This window comes from Athene noctua, chromosome 8 (assembly GCF_965140245.1).
Source record: "Athene noctua chromosome 8, bAthNoc1.hap1.1, whole genome shotgun sequence".
Taxonomy (NCBI): domain Eukaryota; kingdom Metazoa; phylum Chordata; class Aves; order Strigiformes; family Strigidae; genus Athene; species Athene noctua.
Genome location: NC_134044.1, coordinates 18,489,871 through 18,517,793, shown reverse-complemented (window position 1 = coordinate 18,517,793; position 27,923 = coordinate 18,489,871). Strand labels below are relative to the sequence as shown.

General features: G+C 44.0%; 2 protein-coding genes across 2 annotated transcripts; one reads left to right on the top strand and one right to left on the bottom strand.

Annotated features, from left to right (window-relative positions):
• RPL35A (ribosomal protein L35a) lies at positions 1-3,932 on the bottom strand. Its single transcript, XM_074912075.1, has 5 exons — positions 3,850-3,932; positions 3,393-3,435; positions 2,122-2,274; positions 941-1,085; positions 1-66 (listed from the first exon to the last, which is right to left on the bottom strand). Exons 2-5 carry the CDS (start codon positions 3,401-3,403, stop codon positions 43-45), a joined length of 333 nt encoding a protein of 110 aa, XP_074768176.1. The 5' UTR covers positions 3,404-3,435; positions 3,850-3,932; the 3' UTR covers positions 1-42.
• DRC9 (dynein regulatory complex subunit 9) lies at positions 3,463-27,745 on the top strand (the record flags this gene model as incomplete). Its single annotated transcript, XM_074912489.1, has 11 exons — positions 3,463-3,914; positions 4,065-4,172; positions 9,261-9,408; positions 12,788-13,032; positions 14,167-14,295; positions 16,363-16,444; positions 23,044-23,205; positions 23,842-23,916; positions 25,528-25,659; positions 26,855-26,956; positions 27,444-27,745. Coding segments are annotated over 11 exons (1,779 nt in total), but the record flags the coding sequence as incomplete, so codon positions are not given.
• Positions 27,746-27,923: the final 178 nt, after the last annotated feature.

Sequence of the window (27,923 nt, the reverse complement as noted above, 5' to 3'; positions counted from 1 at the left end):
TACAAAATTAAACAGATTCTCCATTTTATTTCCAATAAAAATTTAGATCCTAGATGGATACAGCATCTGTAAAAGACAAGATATAGAATCATGTTAGAAATCTTGTTATTGGACTGTACTATTTTAAACAGAAGTTATGCAGTTACAATCTAGATCAATCTCTTGAACTACTATGAAAGTGACTCCCCCATTTACACAGAAGAGGTGCAAGAATGGAAAAGTGTAATAACTAGTCCAGTGACTTGAAGTAGCACTTTGCTGGGGTACAGGTACCCCTGGCAGCCAGCCCTCCTGCTCACTGACAGGGAGAGTCCTCATGGGTCTAGTTTCAGGATTTAACTGCTGCTCCTAAAGCACAAGGGAAAAGACAGAAAAGAAAGGAAGGACTGCACCCCTCTGACACTCCTTTTGACACCACCACTAGGAAGATAATTGCATCAAAACTCTGGATGAGGGACCTAGAGGGACAGTCTCCCTGAAGCCTTGTGGCTAACACACTGACTGCGGAGCAGGTCCTAGTGGACAGGGCAGGACAGCACACCCTTCAGTGAAAACATCTGGGAGGCAGGAGGGAAAAAAAAGTCTATCAATTGGTAGGAGCTGGAGTAGAAGAGTACAACACCACACGTACAAGATTCAGGGAAAAGAGATCAAGATAGCTTTAGAAGAGAGCTGAAGAGTTGTCCCAGAATTCAGAGAGCCTTTCCAGAAAACCTGAGCAAGCACACAAACCCCTTAATAAGGGGACAAACCCCCTCAGCAAAAGAAGCCAGCAATAAACCTCTCCTAGCTCCAAAAGGAGCACTTATCAAAGAGCTATGCTGACTACACAACAACAGAACAAAACCATAGTTTAAGATTTTCCCTCATACTATGTGGGATTAACAGGCACCCCAAAAACTGCCAATAAATATCCTGTTGTTAAAATAAATCCACTTACCACCCGGATTCTGTGTCCAATGGCCTTGGCAGGAAGGTTGGAGCGGAACTTGGCACGAACCATGCCGCTGTTCCCATGGGCGCGGGTCACCTTCCCCCAGATCACACGTGTCCTGTTGGGCTTGCCACCGGGGGTTACAGTGTTGCTGAGGAAAGAGAGGAAAAGGACTGCTGAGCACACCACCCGCAACTCCGGGCACATGATATAGCCTCTTTAAGGCACTTCTGTAACTTTATTCCACAGCCATCTTTAACTGGACTGCCTCACACTTTTATTTACCTGTGAAAATGGCTAGGCCTGGGATTTTCACTATACCTTCCAAATGGGTAAGTACTGCAGCTTGTAATTTATCAGAAGCTGCACTGAAGAAGTATGAACGAGTCACAAAGCTTAAAATTTTGGAGAACACCAATGCTAAGATGATCAAACTGAAAACTCATCAATTTCAAAGAAAATGCAACATCTTATTTGCAAGATTTCTCCAGACACAGCAAAGGCAGAAGAGCCCTAAGCCACTGGGATATATCGCAAAAAACTGCTTTAGGAAAGTCATATGCCATCTTGGAAATGATGGTGGTCAAGTTAACAGCCCGATCAATTCTACTCAAGGCAATTCTGAACTCTTAACAACTACACTCAAAGAAATAAATAAGTGGAAAATAATAAGTAACTGTTTTTAAGCCTCCACCAAGGCCAGAACAAAAGAAATGACAGCGCTTTGACACTGGCACACAAAAGCCAGGACACAGATTCCTCCAGGTGTCACAAAATAATTCTGCCATTTAAGTAACTCAATAAGTGATAGTACTCATTGTAAATTTTCCTCACTTCAGTTAATCAACCCGCCTTCAGTTTTTACCAGTCTTGGGCAAAATTTGTTTCGCATCCCATTTTCTTTATAACATACAATTTTTAATAGCCAATGATTATTTCACATAATTTCATGATCTGAATTAAGAACATACAGGCCAATTAAAGCAAAAATAACCCAGGATTCTAAAAAATGAAACTAACCCAGGAAGCTGGTCCACACAGTTCTCCATGAACATTCTATTAATAAACTGAGCCAAATTAATTTTTTTTCTAACAAAAGCTCTATAAACAGACTGCTCACATCATGGCATTTGCAAAAGTTGATACAGGAGTTGGCTACTTTAGCATAAAAATGAAAAGTGACTTACTTTTTAGCTTTGTATACATAGGCACACCTCTTGCCCAAGTAGAAGTCTGTCTCCTGACGGGCATAAACACCTTCAATTTTCAGAAGGGCAGTGTGCTCCCGCTGGTTTCGGAGGCCACGTTTGTAGCCAGCAAAAATGGCCTTGCACCACAGCCTAAAAGCATTGAAAATATTTACAAATTATAATTCACTCCGAAGTATCAAATGTAAAAACAAATCACGTTCTGTTTCAGCAAAAAAAACATTTCCACACCAGTAGAACTTCAACTGAGGAAAAAACCTCACTGCTTTCACTTTCACAGATTACTGCAAATCCTTACATTCAGTCAACGGAGGAAAATTAAGTAACTGGGACATGAAGTATTTATGAGAACTTCGAATCTTTCTGCTTCTACGGGCTTCACACTAAACCCAAAGTACTTCAACATTAGTGTTATGTTTTCACAGCTACTCTGTGATGAGTAAACATTACTTTTTTTCCCTATACACTACATAACTGAGTCTGCCGTGTTGCAGTAACTGCTACAGAAGATACTAACTGCTGTTAATCTGTAGCCTCAAAGGAATTAACTGCAGCCTATGAGCATCTTGAGAGACAGCCCCACATGCAATGGACAAAGGACATTACACAAACTCCTCAACAATTCTTCACGACAAAAACCTATCTGTACCATGCAAGTAAAGCAATTGTAAGGCTCATTCCACACACCATGACTGTCTAAAGAGCATCCAGCAACTGTCCCAGAATATAGCAGTATTAAACTAAACTATCCAGTTCTATCTTCCACACATGTATAATAGAAAATAAACTCCACAGATAAATATTAAGACAAAAACCTGTGATCCAGACTCAATCCCTGCATCCCTAAGAAAACTCGATGGTATAGTAGATCCCTTACTCAAAGAAACAGTATGTCAAAGCCTCTCTACTGTACACTGAATGTTCACAAACACTATGCTCACAAAGCCACCGTTAATATCCCGCATCTACTGACAGGCCGGGGAAAAGGTGGCACACCGTATGAACAACTACAACCACCTTAAGGCAGAGGCTTCGTAACAGGGAAACAAAACTGTGGGCGTTTAACAGAGGGCCCAGCAGGATACTAGGCAGAGGAGCTGGCCTGGAAAATGAGAGCAGCCACAGGAAAATGGATCCCTGCCCGCAGCTTTAACAAAGCACTCTCAGAAATGCTCAGTTTGCAAGAAGACTTGTCAAACGCACACTGTAACAGCGAGCCGAGAGCTAGCTCAGCGGGGCAGGTCACTCACCTCCCGGTCATGGTGTCCTCCTGAAGCCCTGGTCCCAGCAGGCCTAGAAACGACACACAAACCATGAACCTCGCGGGCCGGCGGCTCTGCCCAGCCGAGCCAGCGGGACGGGAGCTGCCGCGGGCCCGGTCCGGCGGCCAGCGCATCCGCCGGCCGGGCTCGATACAGAGCAAGGCGACGAGGGCACGAGGGCCGCCAGTCCTCGCCTCACGGTGGAGGAAAGGGGGCCCCTCCGCTTCCCCACAGAACGCGACGCTCCAAGCTCCTCAGCCCGCCTTCAGCTGCGGGCCCCAACCGGCGGGCGGGACCATCCGCCGCACATCGGCACCATCTCGGCCTCTACCCGCTCCGCACGGCGCCAGCCACGACCCACGGTGAGCCCCGCGTCCACCAGCCGTCCCATGGCGGGGACACCTCCCCCCAGCCCTTCACCCGGTGCCGCCGCTCCCCGGCTCACCCCCGCGGCGCCGGACCAAGATGGCGGCGAAAGAGAGAGCCGCCGCGCTGCCTCCCGGGATATGGGCCGGGAAGGACCCCCCCACGGGCAGCCGCGAGCACCGCCTGAGCGGGAAAAACCCAGGCAGCCCCGGCGGGGTGGGCACATGGGCCCCAAGGCTATCCCTCGCCCTGTCTCCCGCGTCACCGTTCTCCTCCGGGTGGCGATCCTGGGAGGGGCGGCCCCAAACCCGCCGTGCAGGCACCCGCCTGGGCAGCCCCGCGAGGCCCCCGGAGCGTGGTGGTCACCGTGGAGACGGGCGCCGCCACCGCCGCCGCGTCTCGGTGAGCGCCGCAGCGGGCCGGGGCCGGGCCGGGCCCCGCACCGGCAGCGGGCGGGAGGGGGTGGCTGGCCCGGTACCGTCGTCCCAGCCGCTCCGGGGTGGAAGCGGTGTATGGGGGTAAATCTCGGCCCGGAGGTTGAGGGGAGGCCAGTCACGGCGAGCTGGGCCGCAGCCCGGCGGCAAGAACCGGCTGCGGCGGTGGAACAAGCCGAGGAGCCCTGCTCGGGGTCAGCGGCGAGGTGAAGGGCAGCGCTCGGTGCTTCTGGGGTGGCCAGGGCTCTGGGGCTCTCTTGTGATGCCGCTGTCCGGGCCCTGCCTGCCTTCCTCCGTTCTCACCTTGAATTATTAAATCTCAACATTTATGTTGCTCTAGATATCACCTTGGTGACAGAAAACATGTATTTCTATGCTCAGATCCCTGTAATGAAGTCTCACATTCCTGTGTTTTTTCTAAATAAGAATATCTGGAAGCATATACTTACCCATTTTCCCAAGTCAGGGTCATTCACTCCTGATTTCTGTCACTTCCCTCACATAGACAGAAATTCAGGTGCATGTTCAGAGCACTTTAAGTAACTTAGGAACTTACTCCAATATGAAATGTGCCCTGGTCATCCAAACTTCCAGGGTAACTTTGTTCCTAAGAGTCTTAAACTGCATTTGAACATGTGCCCAGAGTGCTTGTCTGAAAAATTGGATCCCAGGAGCAAAATCTACTGTCATCTTGTTACCAGCTGGACTTGGAGAGTTTAAACCTGGACTGAGGAATTAGTCTATCTATACTTTGCTGGGCCAGGGTAGAAGCATGTGATGCCTTGTAAGCATGTTATAAGCAGAAGTTTTTCTTTGAGAGATGAAATTGTCAGGAAATAGGAGCAGAGAAGGGATGGAATATTATGAATTCTCCAAATTATTCTGTTGGCTTCTACTTTAAGGAAGAGGTGGAAAGTAAAGCAATGCTTAGTAATCTATCCAGTTAACTATCAAATATGTGCTAGAAACCTCTGCTCAGAGAAAGAACACAATCCCTGCTTTGAGGAGAATAAACTATCTGTCGAAACACTGTTTTCCAGCACTAGAAATGCCACAGCCAAATGCCCCCTAAATCTTATCTTTTCCTGTCCCATACAGTTTTAGTCCCATATGGGACATAACAGCTAAAAGTAGCACCATGTCTCTCATTCCTGCACTCGGTTCTGCTGGGTTCTCATCACTACGGCCTCAGAGAGCAGGAGCAGAAAAACTTTCTCTATAGTCAGGATAAAACCTAAATTGCATCTCTAAGCTAAAACCAAGATTACTTCAGCCTGTCAAAGTTTCTTTTCTTTTATATACATTTTTTTTTTTTCAAATGAGCAACTTATGTTCTAGCATTTGTAGTGGTAGGCAGAGTTTTGTAAGGCCCCAAATATTTGCTTGCCTAAGAGACCTTTTTTTTTGGTTAAAACTAAGGTATTTCTGATTTATGGCCCAGCCACTGCCACTATGAATATTCAGAATCTCTTTGCCAATCATTTGGAAAACAGAGCTAAAAAAGATGTGACATTCTCAGCATTGAATTTTCTCACTGTAATTCCCTGGTATCTCCTTAATTGACTAAAAGGAATGCTGCAAAAAATGCTGCCTTTGAAGCCATTTTAGTTTATCAGGCAGCAGGATGGGAGAAATGTGCATCCAGGACTCTCACACAGCAGAGGGAGTTGCAATCCCCAAAGGAGCAGGAAGCCAGACCTTTTATACAGTTGTTTTAAAAATTATTTCTTGATATGTTTTTCTTTCCCTTTAGGTCAACAGGGAAAGAATGTCAACCCTAAACTCTTGGGGGAAGCTGAATCCCTCACATACCTCTTTTTTTTTTTTTTTTTTTTAAATTATTAATAGAGTTTAATGAAGGAGTTCAGCAAAGGGCAGTGATTAAGGTCAGTGCCAGTGGCTGCATTGGGATGGTCTGTAGGCACTTCATTAATGCTAAAATCCAGGGAAAGCTGCTCATTATTTGTAGTGTTTCTTAATGCCCCAGACATTCTCACTTCCTTCTCACTTCCAAGTCAACGTAAGTCCAGAGCATACTGGATTGGCACATGCATCTGCCAAGTGAGTGTATGGTTATAAGAGGAGATATATAGGAGGAGCAAACCAGCAGGCTGTAGAGAAACATTCCAGCTGTGAGCTTTCTTAACACGCATTAATATCTTAAGTTAATTCTCTCCTGGACAGAAGCTGCTGATGGGATAAATGAAAAGCTGTTGCATCCTCCTTTGTTTTCAAATAAGTCACTTTTTCCTATGAAAGATCTGCAAGTGTTACTTCTTCTTTCAAGAATGCTGTTGTAACCATCTGTCACAGCCATCTCAGAACAAATCTTTTTTCACCATATTTTTAGCATTAGGACTCCACATGTAATAGATTATTCTTATGTTGTTTAGACTCAAAATATGGATTGTAGATTTCTTAAAAAGATAAAAACGAGTAACACATTTAAGAAATATTTTATTAGTGCCCCTTGACTGGAAAGACACCATCTGTCTTCCTCTATGTAAAAATACTTCATTCATGCATCTCCCCTTCTATCATTGATTCCAAGGTTGAAAAGAAAGAAAAAATGATGGGTGTAGTTTATTATGTGGATTATTAGCTATTTATTTGTTAATGATGTTATCAGATACCTATCTCAAGCTGTAGCATTTTTTAAATATATATAATTAAGAAAAAGGAGAGAAAAGAATCTCAGAAGCAAAGGGAGGAAATCAGTTCTTTCTTAATCATAGGTGGCCATCAAAAGCTCTGAATAGTGGGATTAATTAGGTAAGTCAGTATAAATAGTGCAAGAAGGATAGTAAACATGTTGATAATATTCAGAATTTTTGTTATCTTTTCCTGTCATGATTTAAACAAGCTTCTTGAAACAATTTAGGGTGCCTCTACCATTATCTTATATGAAAGGCTGTGCCATATCTCCATCCATCCAGAAGTGAGAAACCTTATCATAATTGCTTGGTTTAGGGGACATTACATTCCTCTGACCCTGGACCAGTATTATCCTTCAACTTAAATAGCTCTGTTCTCCCTGGTATCTACTCTTCATATGTATTTACAGAGAGTAATCACAGTCCTCAATTCTTTTAATATTTTGGAAAACAGAATTTCTATTCCCAAGATCACTCCACTAGTCATCTTCTGTAGCTGTGCATGTTTTTTAACACAAACGACTAGAAACATGCACCATCCTTATCCGAGGTTTACTGATGTCTTATGCAGTGGCACTAATGCTTCTTTATATTTGCTGAAAATATCTGGTCCTGCTACATCATAGCACTTTGCATTATTCATGGTTCATAACACTGGAGCCATGCCACCCCTGAACACTCTCTTTCCACCCTGTGTTCCCAACCTCATAGCAGAAATTCTTGTGAAAATCCTTAATGCAAGACTGTGCACCTGGTAGTCTTGCATTCTGAGTTATTATTCATTTAATCAAAGAAAAGGGTCTAGGCTGAAAGGAGCAATATTCCAGTCTCATTGACTATATACCATGAAAAAGACTGCCTCTTGCACACTAAGATTTCTAGTTGTAGTCTTATGCACACAGAGAGCCATGGCCTGTTACAAAGGATAGTACATGTCAATACGTTAAACAGCTTACTGCAAGAGACAGGGACATCAAGAAACAAATTTGTAAAATCTAAGTTATTTTTGGTTTACCTATTCTGTACTAATAGACATCTAATAAACCTGCACTGAAAAGTGGCCCATTTTTTCTACCCAAGTGAAATGAATTTTATGTTCCAACTGTAAATTACTATATTTTCTTCAACAAAAACACAAAAAAATGATGAGGACAAATGGTAACAGTTTCAGAGAGGTTATAGTAAGTATGCATTTTTTAAACACTCATAAAGTTGCCTGTGAAAAACCACTGATTTCTAGTGATCCAAAGCATAACTGCATCTAAACCTCTTTACTTTTCATAGAATGTGGCCATGTCTTATCCTGTTAACCATGCTAACAGGCATTATCTGATGTATTTCCTTGGCATGCTTACAGATTGGACTATAATATTTTGCAGACCTAGAATTTGTTTATTCAAGGATTTTACAGATGGCACAAATCCAGTTGTAGGTACAGCAGCCAAATGAAGATTTTGTTAGTGGATGTTGATGCTTCCATTGCAATGACATTCAGGATCTCAGTTATCTCAGACTCCGGTTGTGCTGGGTGTTATACAAGAAATACCTGTTCTGTGAGTATAGGGTTTAGAGGGATTTTCTAATGGCTTACCAAAACATTAAAAATCTCAGAGAATTTCTCCATTGTTATGCAGGTGTTTTCTCATGCATTTTTCTAAATGGACCAGTTTCACTTGGATTAATTTTGAATTTCCATTATCCCCTAGATGTGCTTTCACAATACTCCATCTGTAAGCAAGGCAAAAGGATGCTTAAGTGTACATCAGAGCAGTTTCACTTTGAAGTGCAATTTAAAATAAACCAACACAGAATGTTAAAGATAGTTTACTTAACCCAGATATTGGTTCTTGTTTGACCTTTAACATCTCCAAGTGATAACAGATCCTTCTGAAGGGATTGGAATCACGAAAATTTTAAGGCCACACGTAATAATGGGGAATGATTAGAGCATGAAGGTTCACCATCTGAGATGTTAGAAGACATGTGGATTTATTTTTTTTTCTTTTTAGAAAGGCACCTTCATTCCATTGTTTCACAGATCACAAAGTCCATCATGAAATACTCCTCCTCCTTGAACTGAGTGGTGAGGCCACCTCATCCAGATTGTGCCTTCCATATCCCTTCCCTTCTCAGCCTATCTACCAGATCTAGTGTTGGAGGGACCACGACCTACTTTGTTTTGCAAAAGCTAAACATTCCCACTGTCCCTGAGAGCAGCCATTAGCAGAGCATGGCTCCTCTTATAAACACTGTATGAAAAGCTATAAACAAAGACAGGCGAGTGTATGAAAGGCTGCAAATAAGGCTATTTCAGGTCTACCTTTAGTTTAAACTACTGTTACTAACATTACTAACATCATAGTGTCTTTCTCATTGCTATCTTTTGTCTTTGTTCCTCTTAGCAAGAGCACAGAGACTGAAGAAATGGAAAAATTCACTCATATGGAAGCTCTGCTGTTTACTGCTGTGCTGGAGAATTGTGTTGATCAGCTCTCAGTTCTTGGATATATCATGCCAGTTTCATATGAGGGCAAGACAGACATCAGCCATGTATGTGCCTCTATCCTTCCTCTTGAAAGAAATCTCTCTTGGTTTTCTTCTTGTCTCAGTTTTATGTCTTCTAGCAGCAATTTTTAAAAATCAACTCAGATATTTTTTCTGCAAAGTGTTCCATAACCCTTGGGTGAAGAAACACAACAGAAGTGCATGGATGAACAGTTTTAATATTTATACTGCAGCATCACTGAGAAGTCTATTTCAAGACTTTGTGCAAAGGATCCTACTGACCCAAGATGAGGTTTCCGAGCTTATAATTTTAAAATTGCAGTGGTTAGATGACAAGCAAAGGGTTAGGAAGAAGGAAATAAAACAGATCTAGGTTCTTATACAGATATGCAGCTCTTTTAAAAATGCAAAAGAATAGGATGTTTGAAGGTACTAAAAAACAGGGTATTTTTGTTTCTCTCTAAGTCCATGCTAAAGTTCCTTTAGTCTCCACAGACAATGAATTAAGACAGATTCCACTTCAAAATATATCAGTAACTACCTATTCTCAATGGCCATTATTAGTTAGTTGATTTCTAATAGATATCATAACTAAGAGGGTTTGGGCAGAGATATAAAGAACAGAGAAGAAGCCCTAAGGCTCAGGCAGAGGTTTGTTGCTGTGGAGGAAGGTGGTGTGATATTTCTGGTAGCTAATAGACATAGGAAACAGAATGGGACCGTTCTGAGGAGTAAAGGGTTCTAAGTTCTGCTCTTGTATATTTTAAGTGACATAGCTGGCTGTTTCCACTTTAAACGGGTTTTAAACTCTTTTAAGAGGAAGAAAGTGTGTGACCAGTATGGAAATAAAAACTGGGATCTGAGTTTTCAGATCTAACGCTGTTCACTCTGTCTAATGTACCACTTAAGAATGCAAGAGGAAGGTAAATCAGCATGTAGTTTTCTATGTACTTCCTTTCCACAGTACCTTATTTTCAAAAAATTCACTGCAAAGCAGCAGAAGCGGGTGTTACAGTAAATTTCAGGGCATGAACGATGCTTAGGCTGTGCAACAGAGGGCACTCCTCCCCTTAAGAGGGTCCTGTGAGCCAGCCTCACCTGTTGCCAGAGGATGCTTCTCCCTCACAGAGCTGCGTGGGAAACCTCTTAGGTGCCAGCAGCAAAAACACAGAGCAAGAGCGTGTCTCTAGGACAGTAGGAGTTGCTCTTCTTCAGGCACAAAGAATCAGGTTGATTAACCTACTAAAGGTACATTTAAATTATAGAGAAAACACCTTAGCTCTTCTCTTTTACAATTTTCTCACAGACTATAAACCTTACTTGTGTTCTTAAAGATGCCAAAACAAATCTAGAAGGAAACCATTTAGAAACAAGAAAATGGCTTAGGGAAACTACTTGCTAACTTCGGTGCTCTGTATTTGCTACTTCTCTCCGTTTCTCAGTTTACGTTTGGCTGTTGTCATTGTATTAGTAGAAGACCTGCATTTGCAAAGTACCCTGGAGCTCTGTCAGTCAAACAAATCAATGACATTTTCAAAGACTGACATCTAAATTTCAGGTGATAACATTTTTGAGAGGATTAATCACAGTGTTGGCCAGCACCTCACTGATTTTCTGAGTCGTGGACTCCTGTACTTTGCTTCACACAGTGCATCCCCCAGAGGAAGGCAGCCTTTCTATTTGATGAATTCTGGGAAAAAGACTAGCAAAAGATAAACATCTAGGAGACTACAGAGACGGTAACACCTGCAGTTTACAAACTTCTTGCTCTTACATAGTTATTTGGTAATTATTGTAAGTCCCTACTGTTTACAGACAATCCAGTTATAGCCTGTCTCGAACTTTCCCAGACATTAAAACATCTATCAGAACATTCATAAAACCTACATGATATTAAAGCAGTTTGTCTGCCAAAATTAGTTCTTTCTGAAGTACAGCCATCACCAGAAAACTATTTAAATCTTCTTTTTTTCTAATTAACTATGTAATTTTCATTGGACTGTGTATACTTTGCATGCAATTCATTACGTGTAAATTGAACTGTCCAGAAATTAAGCAGGTAGTCACCTAGACTCCTTCTCTAGTCAGTGGTGAGTCAGGCACTGCCAGAGGCTGATCCACCCCATCCGGAGATATCCAAGATACCCAGAACGAAGCAGCCCCTTGCAGTGCCCTGCACACTGCCCTCACGGACTATGGCACTATCGCAGACCACTAACGGAGCCTTGCTCCACAAGTAGCTTCTTGGAAGTACTGCTGGCATGCACAGTTGCTGCCCTGACAGCTTGTTTTTATTCTGCTCTCTGTGCTGTGTTGAGACAAATGTGTGTGTGGCTGTGGAGGGATCTTGACTGAGAACTGGTGCTGCTAAAAGTAACCTTTTTTTTTTTTTTTCCTTTTTGCTGGAAAGTGTTTCAGTTCAGTGAGTTCTCTAACCCATTTCCCCAAGCAGCCAGGGTGGTGAGTAGACAGCTATGGACTGCAGCAGGGCTGACAGTGTCTGTGTTAGCTGGCTTCAGCAGTACTGCTATTATGTGTTCAGCCACAGAGATGCTGGCAGGCAGACAAGAAATGTATGCACACACATTCCTACCCACAGCACATAAAGCAGAGAAATTCCTAGGAGCAGGGCCTCAGCGTGCTTTTAATTTTCTGGGGCTTTTTCTTTTTTAATAGAATTGTACCTAGCCACAAGATACCTTTCCATGTAGATGAGAACTGCCAATATTCTGAATTTCTCCTTTGAATTCATGTTACACTTCCTCTGCTATCACTCAGTCGAAAATACAGCTATGCAGATAGCTGATGTCTATCACTTTGATTTCCACACATCTCAGCTCTTGTTATAACAGTAATATTGTTGAGAAAGGTCATGGTGACAGGTAGTGGGAAATGGCTAAGATGGAGAGAAGGTGGAGGGGAAACAGGCTAACAGTCTTCCCATACATAAAAGCTGCTGCAAAAAAAAGACACAATGATTTTTTTTCTCTGTGCCTGTGGAGAGACTAGGACAAGAAGCCAGGGCACAACTGCAGCTGAGGAGGAAAAACTTTCTTATGGCAAAGATGGTTGTGACATGCTGGCACTGGCAGGAGGGTGCATAGTCTCCATTGCTGGAGGTCATGAAGAACATCAGGAATGACACAGTCTGGACTCTCATCTCTTATGGCAGATGAATTCATCTTTTGAGACCTTTTCTAGTCTTGTCACTTTAGGAGTTTAATAGGCCTACACTGTGTGCTCACAGCTAACCAAGATAAATGTTTCTGCTTCTCCACTTTTTGCAGAAGGTAACATACACTATCAACTGCTCTTACTATATCTTCATTACAGTTTATTATTAATTTTCCTTCCTCTCACATAATGTTGCAGAGGGTTTATTTCTACTGCCCAGTGTGCAAGCAGGTCTCTTATTCATTTTTAGACTGGCATCCCAGAAGTGAAAGAAATCATAGAGACCCAGAAGGAGATGGACATTAACTACCAAGATCTTATGTCAGCAAGGCAAGGGAGTGTGGAAACAGTTACCTCCATGTCTCTGAAAAACATCAAACACAAGCAGCAGCTGGGGAAGACTGAAGATCTAAAAAGCACCCACCATCTTTCCAATAGGGCCATGAAACACAATGCTCTGTCTGTAGAGAGTCTCAGAAAAATTCAGGCTGACAGGTGAGTAAAGCACAAATATGATGACTGTGGGGGATGCTCAGAGCTGTAAAGTTTTCAGACTATCTCTTGAAAGCAGAAATACAGGCTTCCCACTCTCCCACTGCTGGTGTACCTCACTCTTGGTCTGAAAGGAGTGAGAGCAGTGGGGTCTAGCTTCATAGGCCATTTAGTTCTGGTCTTTGCTTGCCTCTGGTTGCCAAGCAATGACAATCAGTTTAGTTTGAATAGAGTTGAAAATATTACCCAGCTGATAATGGTGGATTCATGCCAGGTACTAGCCAGGGCTGATGTTCTGATATGTGGAGTCAGGTTCCCCTAGCAGGTACGTCCAGACAAAGTGGGATCTGAGTGTTGCCTTGTGAACTCGGTTATACTGCAGGGCACACAGAGCCTCTACGGCAGCTACAGCCTTTCTCCTTTATAGAACAGCTATAAAGACCAAAGAGTCTCTCCTTTATAGAACAGATATAAAGACCAAAGAGTTTCTTTCTTTTTAAAAATAAATTTTATTCCTGCACCTAATCAGGTGCCTTGATTTGCAGAAATACCAGCAGTCTTTGGTTTAAAAGACAGACTGGGGAGCTGAGCATTCAGTATGCATTTTTCTGCATCCTGGCTTCCGTCCTTTAATGTTATTTCAACAAAGGGCTTAAAAAAAATCCTAATACAAATGAGGAAAACGCAGATAAAATATAAATACCATATGCACCATGAAATTCAATAAACTGGGCAAGCCCATGCATCAGCTTAGGGCTGTACTGGGATATTTTGGCACTCAGACACACTTGTCTGCATCCTCATGTCTCATTGTCCAAGAGCAGCCTTCTTCCTGACGGCAACATAGTCTGGCACAACATGGATATGTCTGTGCCTCTTTCTTTGCTATTTCCTAAAGTATCATTCGGGACAACATTTTTGAATTATAAACTTCAACCAATCCTAGCAGAGAGTTCTCCACATGTACAGGAATCAGGCATTATGGGAGAAGCACTCCTGGATTTGACGGTCAACAGAACAGAAATGGGATCTTATATTTCCTTCCTTTTTTAGCTGTAAACAATAATGGATAAAGGTGTCAGACACTATAGTATCAGCACCTATGAAATACTCTTGTGTTCTTTTTCTTTCTGGCAGGCAGTATGCAAGTGATGTAATTACAGTCACTATGAAAATGGTACAGGAATCAGGAAAATTTAATAGCCTAACAGAAGCTAATGAGAGAGAGAAGGCAAAAAAGAGCAAGTTTCATGACTTCCTCATCAGGTCAGTGTTGCATTCAGTACTTTCCTGCTTAACTGCTCAAAGCCGAAGTCCATTCCCCCTCAGTACATGCTAAAAAGGAAAAAAACCCACCCCAAGATACAGAAAGGATTCCGCTTTTTCATCTTGAATTATTCTGTCAGCTTTACAAATTGCATTTCTTTCCCTTTCAGAAAGAAGTAAGTGATGGTTCTGACACTGATCTGAGCTAGGAGTTGCCTGAGCTTTCACCACCGTGGACACCAGTGTCTGCATTAATGCAACTGCTGTTTCATATCAATTAAAACATAATGTGATGTAGGAGCTCCCTGATCTTTAACTCCTTGTCCCCAGTGAAAGCCAGAGCAGCAGAGAATCTGTTCAAACCAGGGCCAGCAACATATGGTCTTTAGGTTATGCAATGCCCAGGAGGATCTGCTCTGACCCATATGCTAATACGCTCCCTTTTCCCCCTAGCAGCGAGGGACTAGCACAGATGGTGAGAGAGGCAGTTGTCTTATTTAAGGCTAATCCACCAGCCACTGCAGTGTAGATCCTCTTCTGTCCCACATCTGATAGGATATGGATTTGTTATAATCTCAACTCAAAGTGGTGATTCCTTAGCTCAAACTTCTGTGCACTAGAGGTTTGAAGTTTTTTTAGCATGGGAAGGTCTGGTTCAATCCCTAGCCTGCCAGAGAGAATAGCAGTCATCACAGAAGTATTTGACCATTTTAAAGCTACTTTGTTCTGTGTAGCAGCTGAGGCCCATCACTTAGGGTCGACAGCAAAGCTGCTGTTAAGTCATGATTTGTCATCAGTCCAACCTACTGAAACAGCCCTGGTGGTGGCTCAGTGGTCTGCTTCCAATGCAAGTCCCCAGCTTCCAGTGAAATGTGTGATTTCAAGCACAAAACCCAACTCTTCAACTGTCTAAACCCAAGGAATTTATTGTTTACCCATGGAAGGGACAGAAAGCAAAAATGAAAGCAGCAGTTGCTTGTTGAGTAACTATTCAATACTGGAAGATGGAAAGGAGCAGACAAATTATAATCAGAAAGGACATAATAATTTTTATTCCATTCTATCAATCACATCTAGCCACTGTGTTGCTTGTTCTACCATACCTTCTTTTCATGGAATGAATTTTATCTCTTTCAATTTGCCTGGGTTTGTGTCAATATACCAGTCTGAAAGCAATCTGCAATAAGCCTGGAACTCTTTTTCAGGAGCTTTTATTTATCACAGTCACCCAGCTAAGGACTCTGAAAATGAAATACATGTTTGATTATAAGGTTGGGATAGTGTATGAAGTCTCAGGTATTTAGTGGCTTTAAATCAAATCATAAGCATACAAGCTTAGAAAAGCACTCAGAGTGAAATAAGATAATAAGACCTAAAACATTACTGCATCTGTTTTAAACAGGTAAAGATCTCTGTAGCTTTTGAATTTCACTCATATTCCTCAATGGATCTCAGAATCTGAGGCAGTGTTTTTTGAAAGATTTTAAGGCTGATATGAAAAAAACATATTCCAGATATATAATGGAATTACACAATTTGTCACTGTCTGCTGATTGTGCATGCTTCTGCACACAAACAAGGAGATTTTTGCCTGAACTGCAGAAACTGTCACTCAGTGATAGGCTTCTTCCCTCTCTGCTATAGCAATCACATCATCCTGACGTCTGCTCCAAGCTTTCAACAAGAGCATGCCCTTTTATTCCCATCCTCTGTGCTCAGTCTGTGCACCTCTTCTTTGGGGATTAATTTACCAAGTCACTAGCTTCGGTGGAGTGTCTGTTCCTGACTTGCAGATGTGCTGCCTCCCCGAGGCTCAGTCTGAAGAGATAAACGCCTTTTTTGCTACTCAGCCACAGGAAGTCTTACGCGGTTCTGAAGAAGCAGGCCAAGATTTTGTGCGCACTTGCTTTAGTTCAGGTGTTAGAAACTCATTGAGTGAGCTGGGTAAGTGGGGCAGTGCTCAGCTGGGTGCTGCAGATGTATCAGGAGACTGGAAGTTCTTCTAGGTAAACAGTTCTTGTCTTTTTTGATATATTCAAGTGATTATATTTTCCCATTTTTCTTCAGGGCAGAGGAAGGAAAGAAGGAGATAAAGTCACTCGAGAAACAGCTGCAAGATGTCAAGAAAGAAACTGAAATAGAACTTCAGGTGAGATCACTTCACATTGGGCATCATGCCAGGGGGGGAAGCCTGTTAGTGAGCTCACCTCTGCTGCTCAGGAACTAGCACTCAGATTAGAGGATGTGTGGCATATATAATGACCCATCATTTAGGAAGACAGAAGCAGAATAATTGCAATAAAGATTTGTGTTCTGAATAAGCCAGCTAATGGCTTTAAGAGCGGTGTCTAATGGTTTTCAAATGGGAGGTCAAAATGCTCATACTCGTGGGAGACCATGATCAAATGAGAATACCTCAAAACCACTGATGGGAGTGGCAAAGCACAGACATCTGCAATCAGTAAGAAAGAGGTTATTTGCAGATAGCAGTATCTAAGGTTCTGTTATACTTAACTCATGCAGATGTGACACCTGGCAGAGAAGAAAGTGTGATGATGAGAGAGTGAGAAAGGACATCTGGTATAGGGGCATGTAATTTTTCTACCTATCATTTTGTCTGGGGAAAATTTAATTATTTTAATCTCTTTTTCTAGGCTTCCAGATATTAGAAAATCCCAAACATGGGAGTCCTACACAAGGGCAGATCAAAGCTATTGCCCATATGCTGTCAACTTGATCTTTCTGGAAAGCTTCAGCCCTTCTGTCTGCAGCATACAAATGGTGTGTGCATGCACAGTGAATCTGGGGCATTCTGGAAATGTCAGACTTGCTACACAAGTGCAGATCAATTGAATGGTGTTGGTCGCTTTGCTACTCACCAGACAGCTCAGACTTGGTGCAATTCTGTGCAGAAACATGGAAACATAGCCTAGCCTTGCTGAGGCAGGAAAGAGTGTATGACAGAAAATGAACAAAAGGCAGGCAGTTTCAGAGCTATACAAGGATTGGAAGAAGGAACAAGAATCTGACGCTTGGTTCAGTACTGAGCAAGAGGACAGCAAGGGCATCTGAGGAAAGAATTGGTATCATTACATTTTGTCTTTGGACAGAAGTGTGGACAGTAATCAAGCCAGGATGTAGTTGGCTAGAGAGAGGAATTTTAAGTCCCTGACATGCTGGTGAAGTACAGTTTATAGAACATGAAGGTTTTGTGTTGGCGGTCTGGATGCAAGTGCAATGGAAAGTTTAATTGTAAATACAGGTTGGTTGTAAGAACATGAAGTATCTATTTTCACTGTGGTGTATGCAACTATTCATAACTGATGAAACACCAGAAGTCCAGGGGAGATACAGCAGAGAAGAAAGCAGGAATGTACAAGATGGGAACATTAATTTAGGTCAGTACTCATCTACTAGCTGAGATCCTGGAAATGTGTAACATTTCCCAGATACACTGAGAAGTGTAGCAAGATGAAAAGAACACTGGAAGAAAACTGTGAACATAACAGGAGAAAGAAGAGGAGTCACTGAAGGAAATGGAAAGTTAGCAGGTTAGGAGACAAACCAAGAAAGAACAGTAGTGAGAATTAAAGAGAAATGCAGGATAAGGTCAGAGCCAGGACTGAAGAGCTGTATACCTCAGTATATACTGACTTACTGCCACTAGAAATGGTATGGGAACCTATTTCCAGGCCCTGTGGGACAACCCAAAAGTTCCTTGACATCTGTGTGGCAGTTGTTTGAAATAAGCTGAATAGTTTGTTGGATTCAGAGACTATGTTGTCTGTCTGCTTCTGCACATTGTCCTTTCTCATTTAGATTCTGGTGGCTCCTGGGAAGCTCCTGTTCTCCCACTCCCCAAGCTAGTGAATATGATGAGGAAGTTCTCCTTCAGTGCAGTGCTCCTCAAACCTCCCAAGTGTCTCTGCACACAATATATGTATCTGGTTCTGGTTTCATGCCTTCCCAGGGACAGGGGGCTGTAATCATCCCATCTCACACAAGCAGCAGTGTCTTGACACTGTGCAGTCAGTCTTTCCTGCCCTGTGCCTCTCCTACCTCTTGCAGTCCTAAGAAGGTGCATAGCTCCTGTGCTGAGAGGGTGCTCTCCATGTCTTTCAGTATATTCTGCTAATTTGGTTCTTGTTTTGTGCCTCATCAAGTGGGATCTGCACTCATCTGGGATTTTGTTTTTCTATTTCCAGCTTAAAAGTCCTTTTCTGGGCTTCCTTAGAGTTTCAGCTTTGATAACAAATCAAAGACAAGACTACTTTCAAGTACTGCTTTCCTCCTGTGCCAAAAATAATGGTGTCTCACTGTGTCTCCCAAGGGAGATAATTTCTATTTGCTTTGTACGGGATTTTCCCATAGGCAGTTTTACAGACACTTGCATGATTTGACACCTTGCCAATTAATTAAAAACAAAAATATAGCTTGCTGATTTTGGAGTACTTTGAACAATAATGATGCACAGACCTGTAGACAAAAGCCTACATGGTTGTCTCCAGCCTAGTGAATGAGAAAACAAAAGCAAGCAAATCTAATCATGGAACCAGAAAAACACGGTCTTTGCTTCACGCATGTTGCCTACATGTTTGTATTTTCAGCCTTGCTACCTCTTAACGAGATGCTAATTAATGTTGTATTAGACTGCTCAGCTCATTTTTCTTACTAATGGAACACAAATTAAATGCTAAATGTTCCTATTTGTTTTCTTTCCTCTGGGAAAGCACTGATGTATCTAAAGGAGCTGAAATGATCTGTCTGGTTTTTTTGCTCTTATGTGCAGGAGCATCACTGAGAGCCCCAGTTTGGCTGTTGCAGTGTTCATTTTCTAGCTTGTACAAAAATACTCACTTTCTCCAGTGTCCTGGACAAGTGAGGGCAGTCTGTACGGATTTTGAAACAAATTAATATCGTATGGGATTATATAGTTTAACATAAAAATTTAGGAAATATAAACTTTAGAATTCCAATTTAGAGTTGCTATCTAGTCCAATTTAGCATAGCAATTCAGAGTTGCTATTCACCCAAAGACTTTTTATGTCCTGTAGGTTTTGTGGTGTACTCATGACATACATGTGTGCAAGTCATGGCATAGTTTTATAACAAGCAGTAATATTGCAGGCTACCTACCAGACAGAAAAACAAGACGCTGCACCACAGTATTAGTGAAAACAGGTCCGCAATTTTTATTCTGTGTTCTCACAATACACCCAGCTCCACTGCATCAGTGTGCCACTCAGTAGTGCTTTTAGGAGTGCAACTAAAATCCATCAAGTTTCTTCCCATATCCTCTTCCAGGAGGAAAATGCATCAATGAAGTGTTCTGGGGAATGTTTTAAACATATGTACACACCCACTGGTGCCTATTTCTACTGGAGAAATGCCCCAGGCAGTTACAGTAAAGGGCACAAGGTTTGTGATGGTCCTTCCTGACTTCACTTCACTGCTGGCAGAGCCCTGAGGCAGCTCAGCAGGACCCAGAGCTGGTGCACTAGATCCAAACTTGGTTCCAGAGGGACAGGAATTTCGACAAGAGTGCTGCTGCCAGCAGGTCTGCTCCCTCCGCCAGCAAACTGCCCCTCATGCAGCTCACTCCCAGTTGCTGGGCCTGGAGCTGAGCTGGCAGAAAGCTGCATTCTGTCAAAGCTGGGGGACCTTCCAGGCCTGTTGTCCTTTTGGCTGAGGCATTTCTTTGGGCTGTGCAGCATGGGGATGTTCTGGCAGCTGGGACAGAGACGCAGGCTACAGTCTTATTGAAGTGTCTGTAGGGCTGCACGTTGTGGTTTCAGGGGGAGCAAGTCCAGGCTGTGGCAGGTGTGTAGATCTAAGCATATCTTCAGGCTTTGCAAGCTGAGATAGTGCAGCTGCCAGTGGAAAGACTTGAGCTCATACGCACTCGGTGTGGAAGCAAGGCGGCAGGGCGCTCTGCCCGCACGCTCGCTGCCTGCACGTAGCACAGCACCCATTCCCCTGCCCCCTCCAGCGCCTGCCAAATGGTGTGCTGCTGGTGGCAGGGGTTTATCCGATTGCTGGAGGAATTCCTTTGACTGTGTACTCCTGTTTGCTATTTCTGTAACTAGCTGTATTTTAAGTGACTGTAATTACTAATTGCTGTGGAAGAGCTGAGACATCTAGGTGGCACTTGCAAGGGAGATAAAGTAAATGAAAACCCAGGAGTGCACGTACCGTCTCCGGCCACGCGCAGTTGCTTTTGCAGCCCGACTCCTATGGCAGTGGGTAACAGCAGCAGACAGGCCTCTCATCTGATGTCTGCTTGCTGAGAGATCAGAGACAATCGGCTTGTTTACCTGTTTGCAAAGCAGGCGGGCTCTTGGCAAATATTTCCTGGGGTTTGATGTTGGTCTCTGCCAGTTTTGTGATAGTTTTGGACATGTGAGATATGATTTTGCATCTTTGGTTTGGCAGATTCAATGCTGGAGCCATCCCAAACAACCAGCCGAGAGGTTTTACTCCATTAACTATGAAAGCACTCTGTGTCCTGGCTGGGACCTTTGCTATGGTAAACCAGAATGAATAAATATTAACTGATTTTCCCAGTGCCTGTCCCTGAAGTTGAGGGAACAGCATACTCTACAGATGGTGCCCATAGTGGATATTTACTGCTGCATATACTCACTGCAACCTAATACCAAACGTGCCCCAGCTCTGCAGCACTGGGTCCATCAGCTGGGCTGCAGTACTTCCCCGCATGCCTGCAGCCCACTTTCCCTCTCCAAGCAAATGTGTGCTGCAGACTACCCCTGGGGTTTTGCATTTCACTTCCCATCTGCTTTAGATTGTATAACCAAGCCCCCAGACTCCCCACCTCTAACGAAGATGTTTTACAACACCACAGACCAAATCCAAACCACAAACATGCCAAACAACAAAGAAAACAAACACAGCAGATGGGCCCCCAGCCCGGCTGAGGCCTGGGGCACTGGAATCAAAAGGCCTTTTTCCCCTGCTTTACTAAAATACGAAATGAAAAATAACCTGGTGAAGTGTTCATGATTTGCCCCACCTCTCTAATACCTGAGTACTTTATAACCTAGGCTGAACCCTTTTTTTCTGGCCTGTTTGCAGATCCTTAGCAGATAGCAGTAACATCAGCAGTGTTTGGCTTTGCTGAGCCTCAGCACCACAAAAAAATCAGTGTTTTTTTTAGCATCTCCCCAGTCTCTCTGCCAGTCCCTCAATTTAGACATGATTCCAGCATGACACAGGAAGATAATCTCAAAATAAAGTGGTACAGTCACCTCCCATGTCTACTGACCAGGAACACAACCCCTCCCAGTGCCCGCCAAAATTTCATACCAGGGAAAATAAAGGCCATTACTAGAAACCTTAACAGGGCACAAATAGGTCATGTCTGTAGCTGTCTGCAGTCATATGATGACACGGCTGTAAAATAGTATCTGATGTTGGAAACCTTCAAACCAATGTGAACACATGACTTTTAAACCCACAAAACAGCACTGGCCAAGGCCCTTAATTGTCCTGTGCCTTACAAACATACTTTACTCTTCCTAACCATGTCTGACAAGGGGTGCAGAGGGAAGGATTTTCCTTCTAACTGTTCCAGACTCTTCTTATAAGGAAACCTTTTCCAAATGAGTCATGCTGCAGAGGCTTTTAAACACAGTACTATTGAGCTGGCGTCTTCCTGTGGCAATTTTCCATGTTTACACTGCTAAGGAATGCAAGGGTGCTTCAGAGATGAGATATGTGGGCTTCAAAACATTTAAATGCCAGCACTTTGGTATTTCATCTTCATCTGCAAGGTTTGGCTGATGAATGTCAAGGCCATCATAGCATGGCAGGAAAGCCAAGGGAAAGGCTGTAATGGAGCAATCAGGCGCCAAATCAGACGCAGTAAGATTGATCTTGCGTAATCGCACAGGAGACTTTGATGACCTTTTTAACCTCTTGCTACAAAAGTCTAGAGTTTCTCATTTTACAGGCAGTTCTTCCAAGTTCCAAACCCAGATTAATGAACTTTCATCCATTACACAAAGAAATCAATTGAAAAGGAGTGAACAAAACAACAGTTTCAAGTCAAGCAAATGCCCTTTGCTTCCTGAGCATGCTCCAAACGCCGGACAAATGGGGCAAGTTGGCTCAGGATTCTTGCCCATGAGGGAGCTCCTGGGGACAGAATTCCCACCGGAAAGCTTAGATTTACTGCAAAACAAGGCTTGGGGAGAGGCTGGGAGCTCATAGCCAGCTTTTCCTTGAACGCTGCTTCCTTACCCTGGGTGTATGCTTTTATAACAAAGTGGGCACAATCTACCTGGTAAGAACTGTTTAAACATATAAATGAGACAAGATTAGATTTTCAGTTGTTCCGAAGGTCATGTTTATACAGTTGCTACATAACTAGAAAAAAATAAATCCAAGGAATAGAGTATACTTTAGGAAATCAAACTTTGGCATATGTGGGGCTGAGGCATTATCCTCCTCTTACAGATGCTCATTCACTGAGATGGCCTAATCCAAGAAGTTAGTAAAGCCTAACTTTAAGCAATTTAAATTATTTGGCTTCTTTCATGCTTATAATAAGCATGACTGAATCTATTGCTGGACCAGAGACCACGTACAAATCTAAGTTACTTGTCTCCCTTGTTTGAGCGGGATGTGACACTAGTGTCTTCTGAGTTTATCAGGGAGTGGAGAGATTTAGATACAGTGAGCTAATCTCAGTCTTCAGGCTTGCTTTTGTGCTTCTGTCTCCTCCACTAGAACCGAGATAACATGATTGCTTACCTCAGAGATGAGCTCCAAGAGATGAGGACCAAAATGAACATGGAGAGCCGCTACATGAAGAAAAGCACAGACCTCCAGATCCACCAAACCCAGAAGAAGTGCAGCAATGAAGAGAATGTCCTGGACAAGGAAATTCAGGTAAGGCCTTCCCCACGGCCCCTACTGGAAGGGATCTCCAGCTAGGAAGGAAAGAGTCTTCCCTCTTTCCCCAGATGCCCTTTGTGTTCTCTGTCACAGTCACCGGCACAACTGTTTGAACTGGATCAGGAAACTCATCCAGGTTAGAAATCATTTTCTCTCCATGGCTTCTCTTATGGTCTTGCAAACAGCAACAGCATGGCATGGCTGCAGGAGACAGGGGCTGGAGGCAGGGACTGCTTAAACTAAACATCGTCAGAGAAACAGACCCATAACTATGTCCAAAGGCTGTAGTTACAAGTCTATTTAGCAACATAAGCAGCCTGAGCTCCCAGCATTGCCCACAGCACATTCTGCTGATAGAACTCTCTGTGTGGCCATAAGGTGAACTGGACTAGAAAACTGTTCTGGTTTTGCAAGCTCTTTTTTTGACTGATCATGGTCTGATCTAGTTGTCTCTTTTTCATGGATGTCTCAGGGGCAAGGTCAGCCTCAGTTAATTTTGTCACTGGGAAAAATGTCTGTGAACTGCACAGAGAGCTCCTGCGCTCTTGCTCACCAGCTCGGCTTTCAGCAGCATGTGTGTGCACACGTACTAACATCATCCCTCATGTTTTCTGTCTGCACTGATTACAGGAGCTGAGGACCCAAACCGATGAGGAGATTCGAGTCCACACGGAGATTGAAAATTTCCTCAGGCAACACCATAAGGTATGTGTGACTGTCTGCTAATGCTTCAAATAGCAACTGATAAACACTATGTCATCAATTAGTGCCTAAAGAAAAACACTTATTGCTCCATCAAATTCACCAGGTTCATGATCGCTGCTGTTTGAATGAATACTTATCCTCAAGTCTTAATTAAACCAGCTCTCCAAGACCTGAGATTTGCTATGCTTGGATACATTGCCTTAAAATTAGAGTTCATGAAATGACTGGCATTGTTTATTCAGGTGTTATGGATTTTTCCTCCCTCAGATAGTTGCATTCAGCTAATTGGAATTTTATTCAGACCTTCCGTGGCAGTAGCTGGGGCTCCCAGTGACTCAGTGCTACTGCTCAAAGCGAGGGCAACTGTTTGACAGACCCAAGTGTTGCACACAGGGGGCTCTAAGAAGGAAATGACACAAACTGCCATCCCAGTTTTGCCTTATCTTAATCTGAGGAAGAGTCAGGATTGGATAATTGCCAACTCACAATTATTGTACTAATTTTCAGCAGCAAACAACCATGAATGTCCTTGTGCTGTTGCTCCAGAGGCTCTGAGCTTTCCAGCATTGACAGCAGTGCCCATTACAGTGAATAACACTGGAAAGCAGCTCATAAACCGCATGACTGGAACTGTATCTGTACTGCTGCAGGGTACCTAACATCACTGTCAGTACAAGATTTAGTAGAAGATAATATATTTTTTAAAATGTAATTTGAGTGAAGAAAAGTGCTGTATCTTGTGAGCAATGAAATAGTGTCCTCTATGTCCCAGAGCCTTAGTCTGATCAACGCTTCATAGTGAGGGGACTTTCCATGTACAAGCTGCAGCCTGTTTGACCTCTACCAGAAGGCGAGGTACAAGCCTTTCTGTGCTCAGGCAGCAGCTGGTGGCTTTAGAGGGGCCCACAGAGAAGAGGATGACCATGCCCTCCGTCTCCCCTGTGTGTCCAGCTGTGATGCCGTAATGAGATTGATGCTTTTCCTCAGATTATTTTTCCATGCAAGCAATCATGGTTGTTGCTATGGCAAAGTTATTCATGAATGGGAGGAAGTAATCTGGGTGACTGTTTCAGCAACACCTGCCCTCCTATTCATGAGTGAGACAAAGCCAAGTTCATAACCTGAAATAGCGTGAAGTGCTGTCCCCTGGGACCTTATTCCTGGCACGTTGAGCTTAATCCAGAAACTAGGTAGGGAGCCAGGCAGAGGATAAAAGCTTTCTCACTGATAAATTTGGTTGCTTAACCCCCCCCTCCCTCTGTATACACACAAAGATGGCTTCTGGTTCTCAATTATTGCACCAGAATTGACTGTCCATAAAACAAACCCCCAGTGCTGCTTCATGCACCTCTGAAAGCCTAGCCTAGTCTCTCTTCATCCCCAGGTCTGTGCTGCAGCTTCTATGGTGAAGCTCCAGCAAGGGGTCTGCAGGCCACCAGTAATTTATCACTAGTCTGAGGGGTTTGACTCTTTCAAGACGAGAAGGAAACACTAACCATGCAAAATTTACGGGACTCTTACCATCATCCTGACAGCAGGTCACATATAGTAGCAAACCTTTCCCCTGAGCACTCTTTGTACCATGCTGAGCACCACTCTGTCCCCATGCAGAAGGTGGAAGAGAAGCTGGAATACTGGGCGGACAAGTATGAAAATGACATGGACGCTAAAAACGAAGAACTGGATGCCCTAAAAGCAGCAAAGGCAAACAACTTGGAAATGCTGCAGAGACTGGCTGAGGAGGTAAGGTAGCAGCAGCATCTCCATCTCACCCATGCAAAACTGGCTTTTTCCTACCTTCATTCAGATACAGAACCAGGATCATGGAAGAAAAAATCAGTAATGTTGAGGTGTAGGGTGCAATTATAAGCAGTGGTCCTGGGAAGGCAGGGACTGAGTAGTCATCATCTATTTGCCACCTGTGACATCAAGGAGGGATGATGATGCTTCCCCTACAGCTATTTTCAAATACCAGCAAATCAGAGACCTACTGACGGCCTTTGTGAGGGGGCAGGATGCTGTCCCATCCCGTCAGTGTGCCTCACCTTCCTTTGTTGCCTTAGTCTCAACAAATCTGCTCCTTCCAGCAACATCGGGGTAAGACAGGCTGAGACTGGAAAAGGCAGCTCATCCCTTCCTGCAGAGCTGTGCAGTGCTCTGTCATAAGGGAACTGGTTCCAGTTAAAACCATTCCTGCCCCACACTGGTTTCTTGGTTGACTGCCGAGCTCTGATCACAGCTACGCAGGCAGAGCAGAGAGGAGCGTCTAGAAAAAGGGGTGTTTTAAAGCCAGAAGGAATTAATCATTCCTTATTATCCCTGGGTCTGAGATGATGGGACTGAGTTAGATGTTTCCCTGCTTGTGGGCTCATTTTTCACTCTCTGCACTGTCATCTTGGTGTCCTGAGTGTGTTTGTACATCATCTGCTGCCTAGCCTGGGGGAGCACAGGTCCTTCCTGCCACCATCTGTTGCCTGAGACGCCATCAGACAGCCATTTTACAGCACAGGATCAGAGGGTTAATTACACCCAGGCTGTGAGAGGTTTCATTTTGGCAGCAGCTCTCAGTGCCTTAGGACTGGCAGTGGTAATGAGCAACATTTGCCATCTGGATTCGGGAAAGATCAAATAAAGGACGTGGGGGAGGAAGGTCCCTGCTTACACACTGCCCTTGGGCTGCCCAGGAGCTCCTTAATGCCCAGAGTGGGGACCCCCACTGCGACCCCCGGGCTGGAGCAGCCCCGACTGTGCTCTGAAAAGCAGGTAGTGGGGATGGGAATTGCAGGAACCCAGAGGAGAAGATTCCTTGCAGCAGGATCCCAGTGAGCCCTGCTCTGCCCTGGCAAGCGGCTGGGCAGAGTGAGCCTTGAAGGTTGGCCCTGCAGTTTAGGGGATGTGTTTTTCATGTGGCTGTTGCCACCCCTGTGCTATCTTGCAGTGCCAGATGTTTGAGGAAACCATCATCAGTGACCGGGCAGAAAAGGAGGCTAAAAGAAGACTACTTGAGCAGGATGCCCTGGAGCTGAAGAGCATCCTCAAGGTAAAGGGGAGCAAAGATGAGGCAGTGCTGCTCCATCAGCGGTTGGGAGTTAATAATTTGTGCCACAGTCTTTGTTCAGTCAGAAAACGTCCTGAGAAAGCTGGCTGGTGTGGGGTGGCACAAACAAAGGACAGACAAAGCCTGTCTCTTTCTCCTGGGGCAGGCACAGAGCCAGCTGCAGGTTTGAGAAGGGAGCAGAAAGGGGGAAGCTGGTCTCCTCGAATGATCTGGGGCTGTGCCCGTCACACCAGCCCCTCAGCCTGGGCAATACAGGGAGGGTCACGGGGCAGTTCCCCCACTCCTGCCCTTGCCACCACCACCAGCTGCCCTTGGCCCAGATGCCTTCAGCATAACCAGCGCAGGCCCAACTGCGCTGTGTGGGCCAGGCTTCCCTCCTGCAGCTGAGGAGCGCAGGAGACTCTGGCCATGGAGCTGTACCAGGTACCACAGCAAGTGATTGCCCCTAAGACCTCTCTCTTGCCTCTAGCTGCAGGCCTGGTGGAAAGGCACAATGGTCCGCAGAAACCTGGGCCCCTACCAGGCCCTCAGGAAGATTCGGGAGAAACAGCTATCAAAGCAGAAAGAAAAAGGGAACAAGGATAAATCTGGAGCAAAGAAAAAGATGCGCTAAGTAAAGAAAGTGGCCACAGATGTGCTCCAGGGCTGTTGCTGGGCAGGGCGATGCTGTCTGTCTGTCTGTCAGGACAAAATATACCATCTAACAGAGCTCGGACTATGCTGGAAAACAGAGCTCATGACAGACGCAGGTAAGGTGAAGCTGCAGTAACTCTTAAGGTCTTGAAGCTGCTCTTAAACAGCAGAGACACAGTTTCTCCACCAAAAAGGGAATTTGCATCAAAGCTGTGAGAAGCGCTGTATCCCTCAAAGTGCTTCATGGGAACATGACAGTTAGCAGGAGGCAATCCTGGCAACAGCCCCGTCACTCACCCGCCTGGGGCGCTCTACC